At 42.6% G+C, this 27,258-nt stretch overlaps 2 protein-coding genes across 7 annotated transcripts in view; both read right to left on the bottom strand.

Annotated features, from left to right (window-relative positions):
* LOC106572625 (F-actin-monooxygenase mical1) overlaps nt 1–3,009 on the bottom strand; it is a 61,207-nt gene extending 58,198 nt beyond the window's left edge. For 2 of the 3 annotated variants that reach the window (XM_014146970.3, XM_014146974.3), the window contains exons 1-2: nt 2,764–3,009; nt 1,869–1,938 (exon numbers count right to left, since the gene is read on the bottom strand). The gene's annotated coding sequence lies outside the window, so the exon portion shown is untranslated. Of the gene's footprint in view, nt 1–1,616; nt 1,658–1,868; nt 1,939–2,763 lie in introns of all 3 variants that reach the window. The other variant, XM_014146971.3, reaches the window with a different exon arrangement.
* A 3,134-nt stretch (nt 3,010–6,143) lies between these two features.
* The window catches only part of LOC106572626 (proto-oncogene tyrosine-protein kinase Src), a 40,470-nt gene continuing 19,355 nt past the window's right edge, over nt 6,144–27,258 (bottom strand). Inside the window, exons 2-13 of one of the 4 annotated variants that reach the window (XM_014146975.3) lie at nt 16,929–17,154; nt 15,079–15,178; nt 11,985–12,002; nt 11,404–11,502; nt 11,181–11,207; nt 10,891–10,994; nt 9,694–9,843; nt 9,406–9,561; nt 8,877–9,133; nt 8,613–8,766; nt 8,325–8,456; nt 6,144–8,039 (exon numbers count right to left, since the gene is read on the bottom strand). In XM_014146975.3, the coding sequence (XP_014002450.1) occupies nt 7,831–8,039; nt 8,325–8,456; nt 8,613–8,766; nt 8,877–9,133; nt 9,406–9,561; nt 9,694–9,843; nt 10,891–10,994; nt 11,181–11,207; nt 11,404–11,502; nt 11,985–12,002; nt 15,079–15,178; nt 16,929–17,145 (1,623 nt within the window). In that variant the 5' untranslated portion in view covers nt 17,146–17,154 and the 3' untranslated portion in view covers nt 6,144–7,830. The remainder of the gene's footprint in view (nt 8,040–8,324; nt 8,457–8,612; nt 8,767–8,876; nt 9,134–9,405; nt 9,562–9,693; nt 9,844–10,890; nt 10,995–11,180; nt 11,208–11,403; nt 11,503–11,984; nt 12,003–15,078; nt 15,179–16,928; nt 17,155–27,258) is intronic. The other 3 variants (XM_014146977.3, XM_014146976.3, XM_014146978.3) reach the window with 3 other exon arrangements.

Raw genomic sequence — 27,258 nt, 5'->3', positions numbered from 1 at the left:
GAGTCAGGGTTTTAGTGCAGCCCCCAGGATGAATGGAACTGCGTCGGGGAGTTCAAACACAGGATCCAATTCAGAGAAGTCTAATTTCTGGTAGAATTTCTATTGACCGCAGATCTAATATCCAAAAGTTATTTTCGGCTGTAGGTAATAATGCAAAAAACATTCTGAGTAAATAATGTGAGAAACAACAACAAAAATACTGTTGGCTAGGTGCTAGAAACAGGGCAACCATGTCTTTCCTGATTTCTCTTCGGCCCTCATATAGTTGCACTGTCATAGAGCTAAATCTAACTACCATGGCCTGTCCTCAACCCAGGCTCATCTTACACCATCAAATTATTACTGCTGTTCACAGCTTAGATGACTTGCAATTGACTGGCCAATATATCCGACAACAGTCCCACTCCTGCCAACCTATGTGTAACTGGTCTGGCGGTGTAGCTGTGTGTCGTGTTTGAAACCTAAAGGACAGCTCGTCGACAGCTTGATGTTATCCATTAATCTAGCATAGAGTAAATGAACTGCCCTACAAAAGGCAAAACGCAGTAACTATGAATTTGGTCAAAATCTTTGATCGGTTGTAATGGTCAGGTATATTATCGATTAATGTGGTATTTAGTTTCCTGACACAAGAACAAGCCAATTGATCAGAATATATCATGGATAATCAAAAATTGCTGTCTGTTGAGACAGAAGACTTTGAAGTCAGATTTTGCAGTAAAAAAATGACATATTAGTTCCACTGCAATGACTGCAGAATGTACAGTTGAAACCCTATAGCTGTCAGATCCACATCTTCAGTTTTGTGACCAACAGTCACACAGAAAGAAATGCCATCTATCAATTTACTGCACTGGAGATGACTAACCACAATCAAATCATGACCAACATCATTACCCAGTCATGAGTCAATTCATAACCAAAAAGCTCTTTGACGAGTCATGCATTAAAACAGCAGTGACTGGTACATCACACTGGTACATGCCATACAGCTGGCACTACCAGAGAAGCACACACGCACACACAAACGGAAATAGTTGTGTTCAAACAATGATTAATGCTCCCTTGATTAACAATGATTAACAGCTTGCATGTGAGCACAAAAGTCTAGGTTAAAGTCCCTCTCTCAATAGACCTCCTTAGGGAAACAAATAAAAAAAGTGTGTCAAATGCAGTAACAGTAAATAGTGGTGTGCAACTTAAATGTCCTACCATCCTACTGTCCCCAGCTTTTCATCGTCATCTCTTCTTCTCTCAGTCATGTGTCTGTCACACTCTTATGACTGTTTGCTCAGCCTGATTTTGGATGTCATATTTTGGTACTTCTTATTGGTCATGCAGCAGACTTCTAACAGATATGACTGCACAGTTGGCACCAGGGACACAAGCATTCTGCAACACCCCAATAGTATCTGCTAAATACAGTGTCACCAATACAATTTGACTTGATTTTGATTTCATAAAGCTATTTAATTCTTCTTCATACTCAATATCTGGAGTATATAATTTAAGAGAGAAGAACAGTAGTATACTTGCTCATACTGTCGAAAGACAGATGACATCCTCAATGCAGCGTTGGCTACTGTGGTGGAAGATAAAAAGCAGACCGGTCTTACCTGTTCTTAACTATTGTGGTGATGTGGGTAAGAATGCTACACTGCAAAACACAGAGAATCTGACTGGTACAAATACACCATTTAGAGTCAGGAATGAACCATTACAGGTTCTACTGAAACACATCTTGGCATGACAAATATGAACAAGAGTGAGGAAGAATCTTCCTTATGAAGTAGACTGACAGGGCAATGATCAACAAGTTATTTCAATACTTTTGAGAAAACAACAGTGGAAAACGTTTGTTGACTTACCCTGTCACAAGGTCGGCTGAGAACAAAGGGTCTGCCAATGCTGTGTATATTGTCAGGATGCTGGATGCCTCTGTAACATGACAGAGCAGCCGAAAGTTGGAACCAGTAAAGGGGCAGGACAGCAGAACAGTAGCCACAATATAAATTCAAGAGAGAAAGTGAAAGAGAGAGAGGAGAGGGAGAGAGGGGGGATAGAGGGAGGGGGGAGAGGGAGGGAAAGAGAAGGGGGAGAGGAAGGGAGGACGGAAGGGAAAGACAGAGGAAGGGGGGAGGTAGGGGGCGAGAGAGCGAGAGGAAGGGGAGAGGTAGAGAGAGATAGGGAGGGGGGTAGAGAGAGATAGGGAGGGGGTAGAGAGAGAGATAGGGGGTGGGTAGAGAGAGAGATAGGGGGGGTTGAGAGTGAGATGGGGGTAGAGAGAGATGGGGGTAGAGAGAGATGGGGGGGGGGGGGGGGGTAGAGAGAGATTAAAAATAACAGTTAATGGTGTTGCTGAATAATATGGTGTGTGCCAATCCTCCCCAACAGAACAATCTGATTACTATTTCAAAATAGCCCAGTATCTGGAATATTTTTAATTTTTGTGACATTTTTAATTGAACCTTTATTTAACTAAGCAAGTCAGTTAACAACAAATTATTATTTACAATGACGGCCTAGGAACAGTGGGTTAACTGTCTTGTTCAGGGGTAGAACGACAGATTTTTACCTTGTCAGCTCGGGGATTCGATCCAGCAACCTTTCGGTTACTGGCCCAACCACTAGGCAACCTGCCGCCCCAAATTACTGGACTCGGTTGTGTCTATCCCTGAATTCAGTCAGTAAGTTTTCGAATAAAATGCATCAGCGCAACAACACAACATGTTGACACATTTTAAAAACAGATTAATACATTACCTTGTCGAGTAAAGAGATAAATAGAGCGTAATCATGAAGTTCGAACTTTTTCGGTCAATCCGTTTTTGTTCAGTGGAGGTTAATTCCCGAAAGAAATCGGTGCGTGTATTGTCCGTTCATTGGTTATTCCATTGAAATCAGGAAGTGAAAAACCGAAATCGTTCATTTGCTCACCTACGGCTGTACGCGCGCCCAGCAGACATTATGATAACTTTTCCGCGAGTTTCTGCCAATTATGTAATGTCAGGGTATTGCTTCCCTTAAAGTAATATAACACTAAAATGTTCACGTCATTGTGTTTATGTTGTTCTCTATCATATCGTATATTGAATGAAGACGTGACAAACAGGCCTACAATAGCCTACTATAATATCTAGCCTAGGCTACTCAATAACATAAAATATGTATTTGACATTATTTGTTTAAAATGTTTACAACACATGACATCAGGAATGTTATGTTCAAAACCTCAAAAAAATGATATCAGGTTAGTATCTCAAAGATTTGCAATTAGACCAATCTAGCTCAAAGTAAGTTTTGGATAAAATGACAGTGAGTCACTGCACCTTTACCTCCACCCTGTATAAACTCACTGAAAGGATGCCATCACCTCAGAATGAAACGAAAGCCTAATGGGCTCGAGTTGTAGGCCTGAAGTTCAATTTGCCATCCAGTCTGTTATGGATAAGGAGAATAGAGCTCGCCAGCTAGTAGTCCTAAAAACTGGAAATGAGTTACCTCTGGTTCGTTCAACCATTCCTATGGGGAAAATGAATGGGAAAAGAATAGGGATAAATGATGAAAATAAGGTCTGAGGTTAACACAGACTTAGGAGATCTTATATGTTTTCTTCTATGAGATAATCAATCATGACCTTTAGGAATTATGTTCTTTATGTGCTTTTTTAAATTACATAAATGCTTTCAAATTCACAAAAAGTGACGGTAACTGATAAAAAATTATCTCATAGAACAAAATGTATAAGATCTCATAAGCCTGTGTTCCCACAGACCTTATTTTCTGAGTTTATCTAAAAACCCTCCAAAAACTCAATTTTCCCATAAGCTTTGTCCAACGAACCATGGCAGAGTTAGGGCCTACAAAAATACGCCATTACTATTTCTCTCTATGTGTAGCTAGACACCATTTCCTGTCAATGGGTAAGCATCAATTGACTCACTGTCTGGTTACCGTCAATATAAGAAACATAATTTATTGCGTATTCAACAAATTACAACGTGACAGATTACAGTTGGGCAATTTAAACATTTTATTCCAACATTGTCATTTGAATTTTAAACAATATACAGTAGTATTTAGACAACAGCAAAAACATTGCCTTAAATTCTAAAATGTTCCACTGAATGCAGTAAAAAAGAATATACACAGGAATATCACAAATCCAAAAACTGCATAGGTTGAGGAGAAAGACCCAAAGAACCCAATGGAGACATGTCCTTGGTTTTTCAAGATGATGGAACAATAGGGATTAAATTAGGATTAAGACAACAGCCTAGTCAATCTGCTGCTCCATATGTTCACAGGACATAAAATAACAAGTCAGATTAATAATAGCAGTTTTATAGAAGATTAATAATTCATGTCTGAGGAAAAACAGTGTATGCATTTATAGTGGTTTATGAAATCTTGGCATTCTCCAGGAGTTGGTCTTACCTAAATAAAAAAAGGTTGCATTTATAATGTAAGTCTTCTATCCACAGTTAGAAATACACTATGCTGTACCATAGTACATCAGATGTCTTCTATAAAAACACTGACATTCATTGCAACAATAACAGAGGAACAGTTCGCAAACCAGCCTCCCCATCAATGTCCTTAGAAATAGATGTCGACATGTAAATGTACAATTGTGGCCAAATATATTGGCACCCTTGCACTTCTCTTAAATAATTCCCTATTTCTTCTCAAATAAATTTAATTAAATAAATAAAACATTTATTAACCACTAACTCAACATTGTAGAACCAATTATATTTTTGTAAACTTAAATGTACAATTTTAATTGAGAAAATAAAGACAAATGGCATCGACAAAATGGTCACCCATAGATAGTACTTGGTTGCACAGCCTTTGGCCAAGATAACTGCAGACAAACGCTTCTTGTAGCCACCAATTAGCTTGCTGCACCTTTCTACTGGCAATTTGGCCCACTTTTCAGCAGCAAACTGCTCTAATTCTTCAATATTTGAGGGGTGCCCTCAACCAACTGCTGTTTTCAGATTTTGCCATAGCTTTTTGATGTCTCAGATCTGGAATCTTCTTCGCTGGCCACTCCAGAACAGTTCAGCATCCCTTCTTAACCATTCCTGGATACTTTTTGATGTGGGTGTTTGGGGTTGTTGTCCTGCTGGGAAGACCCAGAACCTTCAATGGAGACCCAGTTTTTGGACAATGGGTTGAACATGGAACAAACAAAAAAAACACCTGATAATCTCTATTGCCAAAGAGCTCTGATTTTTTTTTTCATTGTCCACAGAACATTTCCCCCAGGATTTATGCTTGTTTAGGTGGGTTTTTGTTCAATAGGGCTTTCCTTTGTCTCTTTCAGCAGTGGGGTCTTTCTATATTTACCAATGACCAAATTAAGCATTCAAAGAAAAAAAAAACACCCTTCCTAATATCAATTATATTGGAAGGTTTAATCATACTGTGGGGTTGCTTTGCGGTCTCTGGTACTGGGGGACATGAAAGTGTGCAAGAAATCATGGAGTGCAATGTTCGAAAAACTGTCTCTCTGTTAAATGTTGTGGGTCATCCAGTATGACAACCACAACAAACACACATAAAAAGCACCAAGAAGAAACGATGGACTGCCCTGGAGTGGTCAGTCAAGAGTCCAAATCTGAATCGCATCCATAACCTACTGCGAAAGCTGAAATCAGCAGTTGGAGGGAACCCATCAAACATTGAAGAATTAGAGCAGTTTGCTGCCGAAGAGTGGGCCAAATTGCCAGTAGATAGATGCAGCAAACTACAAGAAGCCTTTGTTGGCAATGGCTGTGCAACTAAGTACTAGCTATAGGTGACAATTTTTGTCAATGCCATTTTTCTTTATTTTCTAAATTAAAATTGTAAACTTAGATTTGCAAAAATGAAATGAGTTCTGCAATGTTGAAAATCCAATAACAAGTTGTGGAGACCAATCATTTTTTCAATTTAAACTTATCTAGGAAGAAATAGGGAATAAGTTAAGAAAAGTGCAAGGGTGCCAATATATTTGGCCCCAACTGTATGATTCAGTTTTGATAGCAGTTGAGCAATTGAGTTTTGACTACAGTTTTTGATAACAAAAATATAATCAGAGACAACTTTATAGGATATATAAAAAGGTGTTCTCTTATTCTGACAAGATGAAGAGATTGTTTTCAATACGAGTCATTATTTATTTTTTTGATTGCAGAGTACCACATAGTTTTATAGATAGATGGACACAATATGAACACAACGTATAAAGATAAAAGTGGAACAAATAAGGATGTAATTATATAAAGAAAATACACCACTTTCTTCACCGAAAGATAGACATGATGGCCAGTGGTAGAATGATGCTGAAAATAGACAAGACAAACCAAAAGTATCTTTAAAAAATGAATAAATTACCAACAGGATATATACAAAAATATTAGCATTGAGGATATTTATGTACAATTTCCCAATGACAGTGGATATTCAAAATGCCAATTCAGCTTCCCCAGCCACTGGAAAGCTCAGTCCTCATATCTTCAGAATCATCTCTCCATCATTCAATGAAAACAAAACCACATTAATTACCTCCAAAATGACCAGCAGCTGCAGTGATAACACTTTTCAAAGAATATATTGTGAAAGGTCTTATGGTTACTGCTTTACTGAAAATAACTGAAAACCATTGCAGAACATTGACTGGGTTTTAATCTGAATGTTTGAACAACCAAAGACTTAAAATGCATTCCTTAGATATTGGATGGAATATGGATGGTATTATTAGGTATGCAGTACACAAGTGTTGAGCATGATTCACAAATAAGTCGATTATCATTGAAGTATATAATTACAGGAAAACGCTTATTGAACTTCGTAGATATAAAAGTTAATCAAGAGTAATAAAAATACACTTTAAACAATAGAAGAGAGTAGAAAATAGTTGTTTTGATCATTGGCACAAAAACATTGCAGCAGGATTCATGGTCCCAGTCCTGAGAGGAGACTGTTCATCAGTAGCCTTTTTGTCTTCTTCTAGAAAAGTTGTAAATAGAGAATGCAAATAAACAAACAAATCATTCCCATCTCCTCTTCTTTAGGAGTGCCTGAAGAGGTGTTCCATGTATAGAACGTCTCTGTGAAGTCCAAGTCCCGCCCACCTCGGCCAACTTCTCAAACTGTCAGTAGTAGCATAAATGCTTAGTCAAGAATGGCTACAATGTAGAGGAGAAATATTCACCTGAAATGCATGTGACCTGATAATAATGTCAAATATTCCAGTTAATTCAGGTTTGATAACTAAATTCATCAAAAACATAACATACAGTAAGTGATATCCTGAAAAAAGTACCCCTCAGAGTTACTTCTCAAGCAGTCTGTGGGTATAGATTGGAAGACAGTGTCCAGCATACCACATACCAAGAAAACATCCTCAAACATCCTCATTGTAGAAAGGAACCAATTGGAATATGAGAAGTCAGTCGATTATTTAGCCCTCCAAAGGTGTAGCTATAAAGAGATACATTGAAGTGGTGCTTACAGTAGGTGGCTACTCGTGTCAAATGTCTGATGATGCGTTTGTAGTTACCGCACAACGTCAATAGGAGCATACAGTAACCGACAGGCATGAACACAACTCAAAATAAACCAGTAGATTCCTACTGTCCTTTCCAAATCAGAAGGATATCAATAAGATAACTAAATCATGATATCATCACAATGAATAATGGTAATGGGAGTCAGGAGTGTGTGTGTGGCCATTGGTAGTTCAGTTCCAGGTGCACAACAGAGGTCAGAGCATCAGAGGTTAGTGTGGTTGTATCCAGAGCACTGTTCCTCTCTTCCACCCTGAGCCCTGCTACAGCACTACAGGTTCTCTCCAGGCTGGTACTGGGGCTCAGTGGAGGTGAAGTAGTCTTCCAGGAAGCCCTGCAGGTACTCAAAGGTGGGCCGCTCCTCGGCGTCCTTCCTCCAGCAGGTCAACATGAGGTCGTGGAGGGACTCAGGGCACTCAGCTGGACAGGGCATCCTGTAACCACGCTCAACCTGGTCCAACACCTCCCGATTCACCATGCCTGGGCGAGGGAGTTGGAGACAGAGAGAAAGGGTAAAGGGAGAGAGGAGAACACAAACATCAATATACAGGGACCACTCGCAGGCACAGAATGATGACCCCAAAGATACTCAGTCAACCTTCATGGTTTCAAAGGATAATAGTGTCATCACATAGGAAGTCTTGCTTGCCAGCACTGTGTGTCTTTGGCAAGAAGTCAAGGAACGTGCTCTGAGAGGGATAAGCAATTTGATCAAATATGGGATCTGTTAACTAAGTGACATTTTAGAAGAGTCATGGTAGCTACCTGGATATGGCACTCTGCCTTTAGTGGCCAGCTCAGTCAGCAAGACCCCGAAGGACCAGACGTCAGACTTGATAGTGAAGCGGCCATACAGCGCAGCTTCAGGGGCTGTCCACTTGATGGGGAACTTTGCTCCTTCAACAAGAAAGAGAGACGCACATTAAACTAGAGACATCTCAGTAATATCTGAGGACAGCATTCCAATTTGTCTGGAAACTGAAAGATTAAGAGTGAGGTGAGAGAGACAATATAAAGAGAGAGATGGTAATCAATGCTCTCTAGTGGTCTTACCCTGCCTGGCGGTGTACTCGTTGTCTTCTATGAGGCGGGCCAGGCCGAAATCAGCCACTTTACACACCATGTTGTCTCCCACTAGGATGTTGGCAGCCCGGAGGTCTCTGTGGACGTAGTTCATCCTCTCTACGTACGCCATCCCTGAGGCAATCTGAAGAGGAGACACAGGTTTAGCTTTGACTGACAGTGTGTATGTGTGTGAGTGAGTGAAGGGATACATAAATTGACTAGACAGTATTTACCATACCTAAACTATCTTACCTGTGAGGCCATGTCTACCAGCTGAGGAAGACGGAGCATCTTGCCCATGTCTCCCTTCAGGAAGTCCAATAAGCTCCCTTGTCCCATGTACTCAGTAACAATATAGATGGGTTCTTCAGACACCACAGCATAGAGCTGGACAAGCTTCTCATGTCTCAGCTTCTTCATGACCTGAGCCTCCTGGAGGAAGGCCTCGGGGGACATGGTACCTGTCTTCAGGGTCTTGATTGCTACCCGCGTCGTACCATTCCACGTGCCTTCACAGACAAAGGTTACACAGCTAGTTATGTAGTTGAAGTAACAATTGTCATCAGATCATGTTTTTAAAAATAATGCCAACTGTCAAGGAAAATGTTTTTGATGCAATGATAAATGCACTCTATAAACATAAGGTCCTCTACATGGCAATACGCCCTGATTGTCAGATCGGTTTAGGGAGTCGGCTGAAGAGCAGGAGAATCACACTGATTCCTACAGTAGCTGATTAAATCCCAAAGACAGTAGTGATAGTGGAGAGAGACTGTCTTACCCATCCAGACCTCTCCGAAGCATCCCTGTCCCAGTTTGAGGTCAAGGCGGAGGGAGTCCCTGGGGATCTCCCAGGCATCGCGTGCTAGGCCCTGGGTCTGGGGCTTCAGTACAGGACACACCTCTGTCAGACAGTGGCACAGTCCGTCTGCATGCTCTGAGAGGAAGGAAAGAAAACATGGTGAGCTCCAATATCATCTTCTGGTAGTGTTACTGTTAGTTGTTCTTCACACATGTTCAGCAGTAAAGAGTCTCCATTTTCTATTTTTGTTAAGAAAGAATGACTCACTGTGGTAGTGTGCGACAAGCTGCTGTAGGTTGTTAAACTGAGTGCGTGAGGTGATGTAGAACCCTCCACTGTCCAGCTTCCTGATCTTGTAATGTTTCACGTTCAGCCCTTTAGTGTTGTCATAGTCCAAGACTGACAGACAGTAGGCACCTGGGGAGGGGAACATAAGAGAGGAAATCAGTAAAGAAAGCAAGATAACCTTGGGGATGGAAATATTGCTTCCTCCTTTATTCTTCATTCCATTAGCTGATGCCTTAGGCGACTTCTCGTCTTCCTGAGTTCCAAAGGAAGAGTAGTTTGAATGGGTCCTTTTGTGTTGACAAGTTCCTTTCCCTTGTGACAAGTCCCACAAAAACTAAGCAGTAGCCAGTCTCTCACCAGAGGGCAGCACCAGCCCAGTGAGCCAGCCTGATGATGGAACTCAAAGCCTGGGAATTCTCCCCTCCTTCCCTCTCTGTTTGAACTAGGCGGTAGGGCTTGTGGTTGTCGAACATTGCAGATAGAGATGTCATGAAAAGAGCCAACATGATTCCTTATTCTACATGTTATCGCGAGGCATGTTTGTTCTACATAACATATTTCTATCTGAACGCTTGTTCCCCTCCGTTTTTCCCTGCCGAACACGCCCCTGGGTCTACAATGACCTACTTCTGTCCCACTCAGTCACCGAGGCCTCCCCACTGCTCCCACTCAGCTACCGGCAGGGTATCCCCCCCGTTCCCCTTTTTACCCTCCCTCTCTCCATTGAGCTTGGCCACGCACGCACACAGCCCATGAAGAGTGTGTAATATGACCATGGCAGTGCAGTATCAGAGGCATCACATCTAACCTTTCCCCAGTTGCCCTAATACTTCACTTTAGTGTAAAACAGCATTCATCTAGTAAACAGCACAGCAAGGCACAAGAACAGTGAGGAACAATGTCTTATCAGACAGTGCACTGTTTTTTCAGTTTTGTCCATTCTAAATGAAGATGTGCTTCCTCAATCTCTATTCTTATCTTACAAATCAGAGTTTTGTATTGATAACAAAAAAATCAGCAAACAGCTACTTTAAAAGAACATGTTTACACAGCTACACCGCTTCATCCCAAGAAAAAGGACAATGCCAATGGGCCGGCATTCCAATGTGGTCTTAATTGTCAGAAGAGACGCTTTGTGATATGTTTCCACTGGAGATGCTAGCCTTAGACACTCACCTTTGGTGGTCTCGCTCTCTCTCACCAAGAACGTTCCTTTCCTGTTCTCCAAACCCAACAGGAGCCGCTCCGAATCGCGACGTGTGATCTTCCCAAAATACCACCTAGGGAAGAGAGGGGAGAGAGCACGAGACACGGGGACCAGGTTGAGAGGAAGGGAAAAGGTGTGTCTTTGTGAGAGAGAGAGAGAAAGAACCGCCCGTGCTGGTTTCTGAAAATAAGTGACTTGTAAACTCCTTCTGTGCATGCCCCAATCAAATAAGTATTGCATTCTGATTACTGCCCCTTACCTGGAAGCCATAGGCAATCTGAGATGACTGGTAGGATAAAGGTGAGAAATGGAATCATTACATAGGTTAGTTTGTTTGTGTTATTGTAATGTGTGTCTATGCATGTCAGCTTGTACAGTATGTACGCCTTCAAGGTGCATTCCATTTTCAATTAAATACTTAGAGAGAGAAGAAAAGGCGGGAAGGATAAATAGATAAGAGAGAGAGAGAGGGAGGGATTTACTCTTCTGCCTGGATGGAGTCGGAGGGAGCCACATAATTGCTCGGGATGTAACCGCTTTCTCCCGTAGTCAGAGATCGAGCCAGCCACCAGTCCCCTTCTCTGTGGAGACAAGGATAACAGAATATCACTGACGTTCTACTTTACACAGAGTGATTCTACTTCACTTGGAGTGATTCTAAAAGACAGGACTCTGTGAAAAATGAACACACATTCCTCATGAGTGGACTCAACAACAGGAGGAGATGATTTACAATATCCATAGATTACAGGGAGGTTTCCAGGACTGGTCCTAGGAAATCAGCCCTACAACTACTAGGAATACTAATGGAATGGATCCACAAGGGATTCAAAACACCAAAGTGTACTGTGACACAATTAACCAAATGCAGGGAAGTTATCATCATGTGAACCAGCTACTATGATGCGTTAGTGACATGAACACACTGAGATACAAACACACGCAGTACATTCACAATGGGACACACACACACACACACACACACAGTACATTTACATGAAGGACACACACACACAGTACATTTACATGAAGGACACACAAAGACAACAGAAGCATCACTAACCTGCTGTTCAACTTTCTCCTAAATACAATTATGAAGGTATGCGATGGAGAAATAGTTTGGGGAGATAGAGAGGAGATGCGAAAGGGGTGGGTTGGGTTAAAAAAAGAGACAGAAAGCGTGTTAGCAAAGTCGATTTGTAGAGATACAGAACAGAAGATTCATTACAACAGTAGTTATCCACCACACCCTCATCCCAACACTACAGCGGAAGCTATAGGGCTAGCTCACCATTAAACCAGAGGTTGGTCTAAAGCTTTCACATCAAAGCAGGGTTTTCATTGATTTTATAGACAGAAGAGATTAAAAGCAGCGATATTTAAAACAGAGAACAGAAGAGGTGATTCCAAGTACAAAAATGTGGTGTAGACCTAATATCAATTTCAAGAATGCCTAACGATACATATCAAGTGCAGAAATTATAACCTTTTACATTGACATATTAGTCATTTAGCAGACGCTCTTATCCAGAGCGACTTTAAGGAGCAATTAGCGTTAAGTGCCTTGCTCAAGGGCACATCAACCAATTTCGAACCAGCGACCTTTCGTTTACTGGCTCTTAACCGCTAGGCTACCTGCCGCCCCGAAACTACCTAAAGCTAAGACAATGGGTTTGGGTCATAAATAATAATGAAACATTATCTATGTTTTTACCATCTCTGGGGGGGTTCACTAGTTGTATGTGTTTGACCTGGTAACATTGTAGGTCCTGTGTGGCTCAGTTGGTAGAGCATGGTGCTTGCAACGCCAAGGTTGTTCGATTCCCACGGGGGACCAGTACAAAAAATAATGAAAATGCATGCGCTCACTACTGTAAGTCGCTCTAGATAAGAGCGTCTGCTAAATGACAAAAATATAAAAATGTAAACACTAAGAGTAAAGCTGCATCAGCTTCAGTGGTAAATATTAGTTTGTTGTTATTATTATAATAATAACAAACTATCATTATATTGTCCTCAGCTCGGGCCTTCTAGGTCAACACTTGTTATAGCTGCAGTATTGGGGGCTCACTAGAATAATATGGTCCACTGCACTTCTATTGATCAGAGATGCATCACAGACTCCCTATGATTGGGTTACATTATCAGAATGAATGAACAGTTATTTTTATCATTTGAACAAGTACATTTGAGTTATTTAGCAGAAACTCTTATCAAGCAATCAGTGCATTCAACTAAGGTAAAAAAAAAAATAAGGGGCTAGTCGCAACAAAATAAATATCAGCCTCCAAGTAGAAGCACCAGTGAGACATACAGCTGTGCTTTTGTGAATGAGAAAAAAGTAAATCTACAACAAAACCCTGTCAGCTCACACAAAACAGATCCTTATGAAGGGAGTCTGTTCCTATGGTTACGGGCTGTACAGAGGGGGGACTGACACGCGGTTTGGGGGCAGAACAGCCAGCCAGCGCAGTGAGAGATCAGTCATGCAGAGTACAGTGTGTGTGTATACAATGGGTGGATCTAATCCTGAATGTTGATTGGTTAAAAGGGCATCCCAGCCGGTGTCTATTCCACAAGTTACCACCTGCTAAATCTATGATGTTAAAATGCCTATTTACTCTGTTCCATCTGACTGCGCAATCCACTGTCTCATCAGCCCAGCCAGGCAACTTATAAACTTGATCTCCACTGTAAAAAGCATCTAGAGATTATCTCACATTTCTTTTAGACTAAATCAAATCAAAGTTTATTTGTCACGTGCGCCGAATACAACAGGTGTAGACCTTACAGTGAAATGCTTACTTACAGGCTCTAACCAATAGTGCAAAAAAGGTATTAGGTGAACAATAGGTAGGTAAAGAAATAAAACAACAGTAAAAAGACAGGCTATAAAAGTAGCGAGGCTACATACAGACACCGGTTAGTCAGGCTGATTGAGGTGGTATGTACATGTAGATATGGTTAAAGTGACTATGCATATATGATGAACAGAGAGTAGCAGTAGTGTAAAAGAGGGGTTGGCGTGTGGTGGGTGGGACACAATGCAGATATCCCGGTTAGCCAATGTGCGGGAGCACTGGTTGGTCGGCCCAATTGAGGTAGTATGTACATGAATGTATAGTTAAAGTGACTATGCATATATGCTAAACAGAGAGTAGCAGCAGCGTAAAAAGAGGGGTTTGGGGGGGGCACAATGCAAATAGTCCGAGTAGCCATTTGATTACCTGTTCAGGAGACTTATGGCTTAGGGGTTCAAACTGTTGAGAAGCCTTTTTGTCCTAGACTTGGCACTCCAGTAACATTTCATTTTCAGCAGCGGAGACTTGTATAAACCTTGCCGTCTGTCTCTACAACATTTGCAACATTGTTTCAATATTCAATGAACGTGATGAGACAGACGGGCAGGCAGCTTTTTGAAGTGCAGTTAGTTTGCAGTCTTTCCAGCTTGTTTGCTGTGTTGTTGGCTAGCTCCTCTCAACAACAATGTCCTGACAAGAGAGCACATTTTCTATGCCAGGTGAAATCACGCCTCATTAGCTCATTGTTATGGATGTCTCCAAATAAATGTCACTAGAAAACAGCCTAAACAAATGCAAATGCAGCTACTGTTGTTATTCTGCCTGCACTGTTTGACCTGACTAAGTTAGCCGTAGTTGGCTAGCTAGCAAGCAAGGGATAAGAACGTTGACAATAGAACATTTAGAACGAACAACTGGGTCGCGTCCAGGTACAGAACAAAAAGACTTTAACGACTGGGTCGCGTATCTGGCAACCGAACGGATAGAAGGAAGAACAACCAGCCGGCTTGGGTAGCAACCCTAGATGTGTCGGGACTATATCTTGTGGAAGGATGAAATAGTATGAATAAATTATCACTTCTAATGAAAATATGTCAATCATTATTTGAATATGTTGGTAACCCGTTGTATAAAAGTGATAATGCCCTTGAAGGCAGTGTTCCAATATATCCTCCAAACACCGGCTTAACTCTATTTCTTAAACTGCATCGTTGGTTAAGGGCTTGTACGTAAGCATCTGACCTGTTGTATTCAGCGCATGTAAAAAATACAATTTGATATGAGTCTATCCATGTAGGTGTGACATTATCCTCATCCCAGTGTGTGTGTGTGTGTTTGTGTGTGGTGTTGCCTCACGTGTTGTTTACTATCTGTAGCCGCTCGCCCTTCCTGAAAGACAGATCGGAGGCAGTGCGAGACTCGTAGTCATACAGCGCCACGAACGTCGTCACTCCTCCTGTGGGGGAGAGAGCAGACAGACAGACACTTATCTCAAGGGAGAGGGTCATGAAATATTAAGTGATATAGCAATACCATGTTTAAAAATACACCATATGTACAATTCAGATATCCCAGAGTAAACAGTGTTTCAAATTGTACTAAATAAGATTTGCATATACTAGTCAGTAGCATCAAATATATGGCATCCAATGGAGCTTGAGCCGTTTTATATAACAATCATTCCTTTAGTGAAATGATCTGTTTAGGAATAGGGGGCAGCATTGGGGAGTTTGGATGAAAAGCGTGCCCAAAGTAAACTGCCTGTTACTCAGGCCCAGAAACTAGAATATGCATATAATTAGTAGATTTGGATAGAAAACTCTAAAGTTTCCAAAACTGTTAAAATAATGTCTGTGATTTTAACAGAACTCATATGGCAGGCGAAAACCTGAGAAAGAATTCCCACTTCCTGGCTGGATTTGAGGTTTGTAGTTTTCAAGTGAAAGCCTATCGAATATCCAGTGTCTGTGGGCTCAGATTGCACTTCCTAAGGCTTCCGCTAGATGTCAACAGTCTTTAGAAGTTGTTTCAGGCTTCTATTGTGAAAGGGGAGCGAATAAGAGCACTCTAAGCATATGGCCCCGGTGAAAGCCTTTAGTTTCGTCACGCGTGTGTGCGCAAGCTCTGTTCCCTTTCCTTTCTAATGAAAACAGTATTGTCCGGTTGAAACATTATTGAATATTTATGATAAAAACACCCTAAGGATTGATTAGAAACATCGTTTGACATGTTTCTACGAACTCAAATTGAACTTTTTTGACTTTTCATCTAGACTTTGTGCCCGCGCTTTGTACATTTGGATTACTGGACTAAATGCGCGAACAAAAAGGAGGTATTTGGACATAAAGATGAACTTTATCGAACAAAACAAACATTTATTGTCTAACATGGAGACCTGGGAGTGCCACCCGATGAAGATCAAAGGTAAGTGATTCATTTTAATGCTATTTCTGACTTTTCTGACACCTCTCCTTGGTTGGAAAATGGCTGTATGGTTTTTGTGGCTAGGCGCTGACCTAACATATTCGCATGGTGTGCTTTCACCGTAAAGCCTTTTTGAAATCGGACACAGCGGCTGGATTAACAAGAAGTGTATCTTTAATCGTATGTATAACACTTGTATCTTATATCAATGTTTATGATGAGTATTTCTGTAATTTGATGTGGCTCTCTGCATTTTCACCAGATGTTTGTTTGAGACAATGCATTTCTGAACATAACACACCAATTTTAAATGAGGTTTTTGGACATAAAGATTAACTTTATCGAACAAAACAAACATTTATTTTCTAACATGGAGTCCTGGGAGTGCCACCAGATGAAGATCATCAAAAGGTTAGTGATTCATTTGAATGCTATTTCTGACACCTCTCCTTCTTCGGAAAATGGCTGTATGGTTTTTTGTGGCTAGGCGCTGACCTAACATAATCGCAAGGTGTGCTTTCACCGTAAAGCCTTTTTGAAATTGGACACTGTGGCTGGATTAACGAGAAGTTTATTTTTAAAATGGTGTATAATACTTGTATGTTTGAGGAATTTTAATTATGAGATTTCTGTTGTTTGAATTTGGTGCCCTGCAATTTCACTGGCTGTAGGCCAGGTGTTCCGCTAGCGGAACCCCCTTCCCAGAAAGGTTAAATGATTTAATAATGTATTTCTATGCCATACTAGGTTATTAGTGGGGTATCTGGGCCCAAGTGTCTTACCTGCGAGTGTCCCTCTGTTAGGAGACGTGACGCTACTGGTGGACTCCGCACCCCCAAACAGGGCCAGCTCCGGGGTATTGGTCAGGGGCTGAGTGGGCTGGCGTGCCCCGTCCACTGCAGGGTTCCGATTGAGGGTGTGCTGGGCAGGGCTGAAGTTGAGGCTGCCAGCCCCTCCTCCCGAGCTGATGTCTTTGGGCTTGCTTTTGGTTCCCCCCATGGCCTAGACCTATAAGACAAACAGACAGACGAATGAGCTTCTGCAATTCAATAAAAAAATATATACTAAAGTGTCTATTGAAATAGAACGCAGTTCGCTAGTTAAACCTAGTTTTTCTCCTTTCTACATGGACGGTAAAGGCTTAGAGAATAGCTACAGTATTTTTTGCCAACTACCCTCTTACACTAGGCAGCTTAGCCGAGGGCAGGGCCAAGAGTGGAAACTGAAGTACATGTGAAGTCATACAGTTGCTATGTTCTAACCACAGCAATACAGTATCATGTGCAGTAATAATACATGCTAAACCTAAGCTTCCCTAAGGATGGGCTTGTAGCTGCCACTCCTTAGCTACCAAACAGGAATCCATGGCTATGAGACCCTGCCCCACTCCCATCCTCCATATACCTGTCCCACCCCCATCCTCCATACACCTGTCCCACCCCCATATACCTGTCCCACCCCATCCTCCATTACCTGTCCCACCCCATATACCTGTCCCACCCCCATCCTCCACCCACCTGTCCCACCCCCATATACCTGTCCCACCCCCATATACCTGTCCCACCCCATCCTCCATTACCTGTCCCACCCCATGTACCTGTCCCACCCCCCATCCTCCACCCCCTGCCTCCACACCCACAACTAAATACGCAACCCAGCATAGCAAACAGAGAGGTTTCTTCCCCCCAAGAGAGATGATTGAAAATGAAATGCATGACATGGTGTTACAGAAATGACAGAAATGGTCAATGCATGACATGGTGTTACAGAAATGACAGAAATGGTCAAGAGCATGCTAAGAGAGCAAGAACTCAGCTACTAAAGTACAGTGCCTTCGGGAAGTATTCAGACCCCTTGACTTTTTCCACATTTTGTTAAGTTACAGCCTCATTCTAAAATTGATAAAATCATTCCCGCCCAAACAGCATGATGCTGCTACCACCATGCTTCACCGTAGGGATGGTGCCAGGTTTCCTCCAGATGTGACACTTGGCATTCAGGCCAAAGAGTTGAGACTTGGTTTCATCAGACCAGAGAATGGTCAGAGTCTTTAGGTGCCTTTTGGCAAACTCCAAGCGGGCTGTCATGTGCCTTTTACTGAGTCTGTCTGTCTGTCTGTCTGGCTTCCATCTGGCCACTCTACCATAAAGGCCTGATTGGTGGAGTGCTGCAGAGACGTTTGTCCTTCTGGAAGGTTATCCCATCTCAACAGAGGAATTCTAGAGCTCTGTCAGAGTGACCATCGGGTTTTGGTCACCTCCCTGACCAATTTGGCCCGGCGGCCATCTCTAGGAAGAGTCTTGGTGGTTCCAAACTTCTTCCATTTAAGAATGATGGAGGCCACTGTGTTCTTGGGGACCTTCAATACTGCAGACATTTTTTGTTACCCTTCCCCAGATCTGTGCCTCGACACAATCCTGTCTCTGAGCTCTATGGACAATTCCGTCGACCTCATGGCTTAGTTTTTGCTCTGACATGCACTGTCAACTGTGGGACCTTATATAGACAGGTGTGTGCCTTTCCAAATTATGTCCAATCAATTGAATTTACCACAGGTGGACTCCAAGTTGTAGAAACATCTCAAGGATGATCAATGAAAACAGGATGCACCTGAGATCAATTTCGAGTCTCATAGCAAAGGGTCTGAATACTTACGTAAATAAGGTATCGTTTTTTTCCCTCGTTTTTTTTCTTGTCATTATGGGTTATTGTGTGTAGATTTGAGGATTTTTATTTAATTCATTTGAGAATAAGGCTGTAACCTAACAAAATGTGGAAAAAGTCAAGGGGTCTGAATACTTTCCCAAGGCAGTGTTTATATGGACATGGCTGTGTAGGCCATCATGGCTGTCATCATAGCTTTGTGCCACTGTGTGGCCTCCAGTATTCAGTGGCAGAGCACATATTGTTCTCCGCCATCATGTTTTTGCAGGGGCACTACAACAATAGTCGATGGTACAGGGTGCAGTCCTCGATAGCCTATTAATGAGTCAGGATCAATAGACTCCCTCCCAGTCAGATCAAAGGGCTGGTTGTACAGTACGGTACCCAACCTAACCCCTTATTCACACCCTCCTGGTGCTGTGTCATCGCTCGAGCTCATTTTCTCCAGATGAATGCTGTGATCATGTTGCCCAAGGTGACTAAGTCCATCCGGCCATGCGGCTACATCTGGGCTCATAAACATAAAGGGCTAGAGTTCAATTGAGCATAAATATTTACACGTTGCTGAATCAGTGCGTATAAGTACTGTAGCAGCTGTACACAAAACAGTTCTCAATGAGAATAACCTGGATTAATAAAGTAGATGTTCTCAATGACAAGAGATTTTGTCAAGAGTATACCAATGACAACTGAGGAGTGTTTACACTATTTAACACACAATTAAAGGGATACTTCAGGATTTCGGAAAAATCCCCAGTCAGATGAACACGTAGATACCATTTGTATGTCTCTGTGTCCAGTATGAAGGAAGTTAGAGGCAGCTTCTCAAGCTAATGCTAACTAGCGTTAGCGCAATGACTGGAAGTCCCTGGGTGTCTGCTAGCATACTAGACTTCCAGTCATTGCGCTAACGTTAGTTAGCAACTTCCTTTAAACTCCACGTAGAGACATAAAAATGTTTTCCTCAAATTCATATGACTCTGGGGAAGTAGATAGTCATTGCCAAAATACAGAAGTTTCCCAAAGTAAGGTTCTAAGATCACTTGAAGACTCTTGCTTTCTAGTCCTCCTCAGCATCCTGCCTGTATTCTTAGAGACTCCAGTTATAAACACATTAAGCATTTCAGTCTTCTCTAATCACAGTTTAGTGCACGAAATCATTACACAAGGATAATTTAGGGACCCAACCCTCCACTACTGTCATGGATGGATATAGGCCTAGCAGTGGGGGTTTGCTACGTATAGATACTAATTTGGAGAGAAGAGGCAGGGCCAGGGATTGGGATGTTTTTTTCAAAGTCCTAGCAGTAGTCACCTAAACTAGAAAGTGTCAAGTTGACTGGAAATAAGGTTATTACTGGTAGCGTCTTTTTTTGCTTTTGCTTGTCTGGGGGTCAGCTATTTCTATGACCTAGAACAGACATCTCTATGGTTATGGTAGCAGTAGGTGGGCTAATGAGCCCTGTTACCAGGGCCTTTATTTAACTAGGCAAGTCAGTTAAGAACAAATTCATTGACAATGACGGCTTAGGAACGGTGGGTTAACTGCCTTGTTCAGGGGCAGAACGACAGATTTTTACCTTGTCAGATTGGGCCAGGTTGCAAGATCGAATCCCCAACGCTCTAACCACTAGGCTACCTGCCACTCCTAGTGCTATTCATTACTAGTGCTATTCATACTAATGAGACTACAGCCAAGGGCTGTGACAGTCATGGAATTTTAAATGACGGTTATTGGTCAGCCAAATGACCACGGGGGTCACGTAATGACCTTTTGAATAGCATTTGTTTTGTTTTTTTACAGCAGAAACGGACTTAACCGCACGAATGCCCGGCCGCCCCGTCGTCAGTCAGCTGTTCGTGCCACACAGTTTTTATTTTATGACGGCCTTCATCTGTAACCACCAGTTACACGGTTATTGTGCCAGCCCTACTACAGCTACTTTCAATTTTGTGGCTCTAACTATGGAGTCAGTCAGTCAGTGTGTGGTAGTGGTCTCATTCAACAGACTGACATATGTCTTACTGGAAGCCTGCTAAGCTAAAGCAGGAAAGCAAGGCTAGGCTGAGACAGCAAGGCTGAGACAGTAAGGCTGAGACAGAGACAGCAAGGCTAGGCTAACGCTTTGAACACACCGACAGCATCAATGCGCAAAATAGTACGCAGCATCATCTGGATATGTGTGCAACAAAAGTACAACATTCACCTTCTGCTACCATTTCTGTCAAGCCGTCTACACATACAGTTTGACGCATACTTTCGATAAATCCAACGTATGCACCATACAGAACGCACTGCATCTGCCTCTGCAATCAATACAATGCTGCAAGGCAAATGCAGCGCTTCATTGGAAATTAATGTAATTCTGGTGTACCAAAATGCAATGACGCTGTCGATGTGTTTGAAGCGTAAGACAGCAAGGCTGAGACAGCTTCTCAGAGGGTTGCAATGTACTGAAGACACATGCTGGAAAAATGTATGGCACACAAAGAATAACACCCATCTCTCAATTTGTGAGACCCATCCATGCTTCACGTCTGTCGGAGGACACACACACCTGGCAGGCAGCCAGGAGATTGGAGACGGAGGGCCCCAGCCTCTTGCTGCTTATCAAACAGCTGAGGAGATTCCTATGGATCAGATGTACACTACAGCAGCAGCCCATCCTCCATCTTTCTCACACACAAACACGCACACAGACACTTTTCATGAGGGAGAAAAGCTGAACCAGCGGGGCTCATTACATTTCTAGCCCAGCCGGCGTCAGGGTGTGGGAGGGGGCTGGTTGTTGAGAGGGAAGGGGGGCTGGTGGGTAGAGAGAGGGGGTCAATGAGGATAGAGAGGCGGTCGATATGTCCCCCAAGGGTATGGCTGTACAACGGGATAGTTCTACTGTAAAGTAGCTAACAGTCTGGTCAGGTTAGAGAGCACACTCAGGCAGACACAAAGAGGACGGGTGGCACAGCAAACTGGTCTGTGTCTTTTGTGTGTCTCATCCACTAGAATGGTTGCACGGTTAATAACACATTTCCTCTCCCATCTCACTCCATCAAATAAACCCTTCATATTTCACACAACTGGCACTTTTATGATGGAGTTGTTATTTGAACGATATGTCGCAGGTATTTATTTATCATTATAAACTGGGTGGTTCGAGTCCTGAATGCTGATTGTCTGACAGCTGTGGTATATCAGACCGTATACCACAGGTATGACAAAACATACATTTTTACTGTTCTAATTACGTTGGTAACCAGTTTATAATAGCGTTTAGACACCTCAGAGGTTTGTGATATATGGCCAATATACCACGGCTAAGGGCTGTATCCAGGCACCACGTTGCGTTGTGCATAAAACAGCCCTTAGCTGTGGCATATTGGCCATTACCACACCTCCTCGTGCCTTATTGCTTAAATATTCATTACAGCTTGTGAATATGCTGAAACCATGTTATTTCTCAATACTAAATCAGCTTTAGACTATACCAATATGAATAGCTGCTTAAAATACCATGTGATTACATTTTTTTCTCCCTATTTTCCGTAAAATAAAACAGAATTTCATCCCATTAATATCTAGCCAGTGGTGTTCGATCACAATACTCCAAAACAAAAGTCCGACAGAGCTTGTTTGTCAGACCTGACCACATCTACCCATGTCTCAGTCAGCTGAGTAAAGTCTCAGTCATGGCTCTGGGGCATTCCACCCATCCTCGATTACACTACCGGTCAAACAAACAAGTCTATTGTCAGCTCACACTCACAGCAAACCCTGCAATCAAACACAATATGCCTAATTCACACCCTACTGTATGGTTTGAGTCAGGCTGCACTGTGCTGGCTCAGCCCTACTGTATGGTTTGAGTCAGGCTGCACTGTGCTGGCCCTACTGTATGGTTTGAATCAGGCTGCACTGTGCCGGCCCTACTGTATGGTTTGAATCAGGCTGCACTGTGCTGGCCCTACTGTATGGTTTGAATCAGGCTGCACTGTGCCCATGCGCAAGACACTGTGCTTGCTATGGACTGAGGTCGACCAAAATCTTCTCTTCACACACCGCCTCTCCATAGATGACAGCCACCGGGAATTATGGAAATGTATCATTAAAGTCATGAAGCGACCTCCATGTTTGGGCGGGAAAAGGAAAAAAAAGGCAGAGAGACTGCGAGAGAGAGAGATAGCGAGACATACACAGAGCGAGAGACTGCGAGAGAGACAGAGCGAGAGACAGAAACACAGAGAGAGAGAGCGTGCGCGTGAGAGAGAGACACAGCGAGAGAGAGGGAGAGAGAGCGAGCGAGGCAGCGAGACAGACAGAGAGAGAGAGACAACAAAGGGCGAGAGAGAGCGAGAACTATACCACCCAGATTCTGCCTTTCTGTGATGATAAACCAGGTCTAGTCTGTGCCTTATTGGGTCTAATAAGCCTGAGGTAACTAAGCACTCAGCACCTGCTCTACCCACTACAAGGCAGAAATAAACCCAGCAAAATCCCTCTGGCAACAAGGCATGGGGGGGGGGGGATGATGGATTTGCTTAATTATGCACAAGAAACCAGCAACGGATACAAAATCTTTCAAGTCTCATGGGCTTTGGCTGAACGGGGGAATCATCTTTTAATTTAGCTGCCGGGTTGTCTTTTGTATATTCCGTTTTTTTTCCCCCCCACTCTCATTTTTATGTTTCTTCTGAAAGGATAACAATGTTAATCTCTGAATAAGAAAGTGAAACTGAGACAATTCAAAAGGCTATTGTGTCATTCATCTATTTAAGACTGTGCATTAAATCGCTTCTTTGTCTGAACATTTCCTATTAATTCAATAACACATTCATAACATTTCCCTGATGAATTCAGTTAATGTTTCTGTAAAGTAAACGTGAATCCCCTTTTTTTCATCATCAAGCAGTCTTCATTTACTCATGAATATTGCTCCTGTGTAACGCCAGGGTTGTGGGTTTGATTCTCGCTGGGGCCACCCAAATGAATTTGTATGCACATTTGTAAGTCGCATTGGAGAAAATAGCATATGGCACATTCTTATATTATGAAAGTAATAAAACAGCATACAGGCTTGTTTCTATTTGTTCAGGCTAAGATTGAAACCCTATAGCCAACTATAATGATGATAGGGTGTTGACAGTGGAAATGTTTAAGCCAATATTTACGTAGTATTGCACTCTCATTGCAGTGAAAGGAGAATCACCTGTGGGAAAATAGAGACAGAACTTCAAAGAGAGCCCCCCCCCCCCCCCCAAAAAAAAAGCTGTCATTGTGGCCTTGCTGTGACAGTCAGTCTGACATCAGTGGTGAGGTTTGACATTAAAGCTCCATCCTATCCACTAACCTTCCTTCCGTAGTGAGTCCTCCCATCACACCTGTGACAGAACAACAGGTTGGCGAGATGGCCATCACATTTATATTGCATTTGCATGAGTCAGACGTCAAACATTGTTTTAATATGCTGTATGCATTGGAGCCCTGGACAGCTCTGCAGTCTGTACTGAGGCTTTTAGGATCAGGCCAGGAAACAAACATGTACTCTAGATGTGCCTCTTCCTTCTCTTGGCATGCAACTTATAGTACATCTAACCACACAGGTTCTAGACAACAAATCAACATACAGAATGACTCTGTCCTGTTACATAACATGTGACCTGCATCCCAGGCTACTACCATCGTTATCAGCTGGAGACAAGTCTGAGCCACAGGTATACTCAACAGGGATGCTAAAGAATGAAATTCAGAGAAAAACATATCAAAAACTGAGGTACTGTAGATCAAGAATCGACCAATCGGATCCTCGGTAAAATATCCCTGAGGGTTAGGTTTCATGTCCTTGCTCAATGTTCTTATTTAGGCGGAAGGTACACATCAACTTCTAGAGAAGAAGAGTTGAGTGGGAGCAGGTAGACTAGCGGTTAAGAGTGTTGGGCCAGTAACCAAAAGGTTTCTGGTTTGAATCCCCGAGGAGACCAGGTGAAAAATATGCCGATGTGCCCTTGAGCAAGGCACTTAACCCTAATTTCGCCTGTAAGTCGCTCTGGATAAGAGCGTCTGCTAAATGACGTAAACGTAGGGGGAGGGCATCAAGTGAACAAAGACTAGGCCGCATTAAAGTTGAGGGGTGTACTATGACACGAGATGGAGTTAGCTCACCAAATCCTCTGAGTTCAACCCAAATCGGGATAACAGTTGACACGAAAGTGGCAACGAATCCCTCAGAACTAACCTGCTCCGGGGCAGGGTAACTCGGGGATAATGCTGCATTCGTAACCAAGTGGAAGGTGGGAATTTACCACTTGTGAAGTCGTAAATACCAGTTGGATGCATTCACGTGCTTTGATGTTGCATTTAACAGCTGAAAATGCTGTTATCAAGGTAATTTCCTCAGCATTGGATCAATGAAGAGTTCAGCATTTGACTCGCTGGGCTTATCCACGTGTGACATGCAAGTGCAGTTACAAGCCTGACTGGATGTGACGGCAGCTGGATGATCAATATCCACCTTCATAACATGGATGAAGCCGGAGAAGGAATGTAAAGCTAACTGAAGCTGGCTAGCTTTATAGAATCCTAAGTAAATCTAGCTAGCATCATAGAACACCCCAGTGGGGCTGTGTCAGAAAAGTTTACTAACCATAAAATCCTTGCTTTCTCCAGTCCTTGTTTCCTCCATTGCATGCTCAAAGTTAATTGGATGAGGTCCGAGGGAGGGACCTTTGACCTCCTCCAAAGCACTTTGAGAGGAATTGAAAACAAGGACAGAGTTTTCAGACCCAGCCTCAATCAGGCCTTAGAAGTATTCCTTCATCTTAATGCTCTCTATGTAATTACTCCAGGGAAAGCAGGAAAAGTGGGAGGCTTTGGCCTTGGCCCTCCCTGCGTCACTGCCCACCGATCGCAGTCCTAATCCAGCCGCTCATTCTCCCCAGATTATCAACATCAATTCCGTAATTGCATTTGGATATGCCGTGATGACATTCCATCTGGGGAGTCAGGACTAGATGTAACTGAACAAAATTGGTTACAATACATTTTAAAGGACCGGATTCAGACCCCTTGACTTTTCCTACATTTTGTTACTTTTCAGTCTTATTCTAAAATGGATTAAATAAATAAACTCACCAATCTACACACAATACCCCATAATGACAAAGTAAAAACAGATTTTTTTTTTTTGCCAATGTATTAAACATAAAGAACAGAAATACCTTAATTACATAAATACATTTTGCTATGAGACCCAAAAGTGAGCTGAGGTGCATCACGTTTCCATTGATCATCCTTGAGATGTTTTTATTGACTGGACATGATGATCTGGAAAGGCACACACCTGTCTATATAAGGTCCCACAGTTGACAGTGCATGTCAGAGCAAAAACCAAGCAATGAGTTCGAAGGAATTGTCCGAGACAGGATTGTGTCGAGGCACAGATCTGGGGAAGGGTACCAAAACATTTCTGCAGCATTGAAGGTCCTCAAGAACACAGTGGCCTCCATCATTCTTAAATGGAAGAAGTTTGGAACCACCAAGACTCTTTACAGAGCTGGCCGTCCAGCCAAACTGAGCAATCAGGGGAGAAGGGCCTTGGTCAGGGGGGTGACCAAGAACCCAATGGTCACTCTGACAGAGCTCTAGAGTTCTTCTGTGGTGCTAGGATAACCTTTCCTCTCTGCAGCACTCCACCAACCAGGCCTTTCTGGTAGAGTGGCCAGACGGAAGCCACTCCTCAGTAAAAAGGCACATGACAGCCCACTTGGAGTTTGCCAAAAGGCACCTAAAGGCTCTCGGACTATGAGAAACAAGATTCTGTGGTCTGATGAAACCAAGTCTCAACTCTTTGGCCTGAATGCCAAGCATCACATCTGGAGGAAACCTGGCACCATCCCTACAGTGAAGCATGGTTTTTCAGTGGCAGGGACTGGGAGACTAGTCAGGATCGATGCAAAGATGAACAGAGCAAAGTACAGAGAAATCCTTGATGAAAACCTGCTCCAGAGCACACAGCCAAGACATCGCTGGAGTGACTTCGGGACAAGTCTCTGAATGTCCTTGAGTGGCCCAGTCAGAGCCCGGACTTGACCCCGATCGAACATCTCTGGAGAGACCTGAAAATAGCTGTGCAGCAACACTCCCCATCCAACCTGACAGAGCTTGAGAGGATCTGCAGGGAAGAATGGGAGAAACTCACCAAATACAGGTGTGCCAAGCTTGTAGCGTTATACCGAAGAAGACGAGGCTGTAATCACTGCCAAAGGTGCTTCAACAAAGCACTGAGTAAAGGGTCTGAATACTTATGTAAATGTGATTTATATTTTTTTTATTAAGTATCAAACATTTCTCAAAACCTGTTTGTGATTTGTCATTATGAGGCGTTGTGTGTAGATTGATGAGGAAAAATAACAATTTAATCAATTTTAGAATAACCTAACAAAATGTGGGAAAAA

The sequence above is a fragment of the Salmo salar genome, chromosome 15, assembly GCF_965601325.2.
Source record: "Salmo salar chromosome 15, fSalSal1, whole genome shotgun sequence".
Classification (NCBI taxonomy): domain Eukaryota; kingdom Metazoa; phylum Chordata; class Actinopteri; order Salmoniformes; family Salmonidae; genus Salmo; species Salmo salar.
This window is presented reverse-complemented; position numbering and strand designations above follow the sequence as displayed.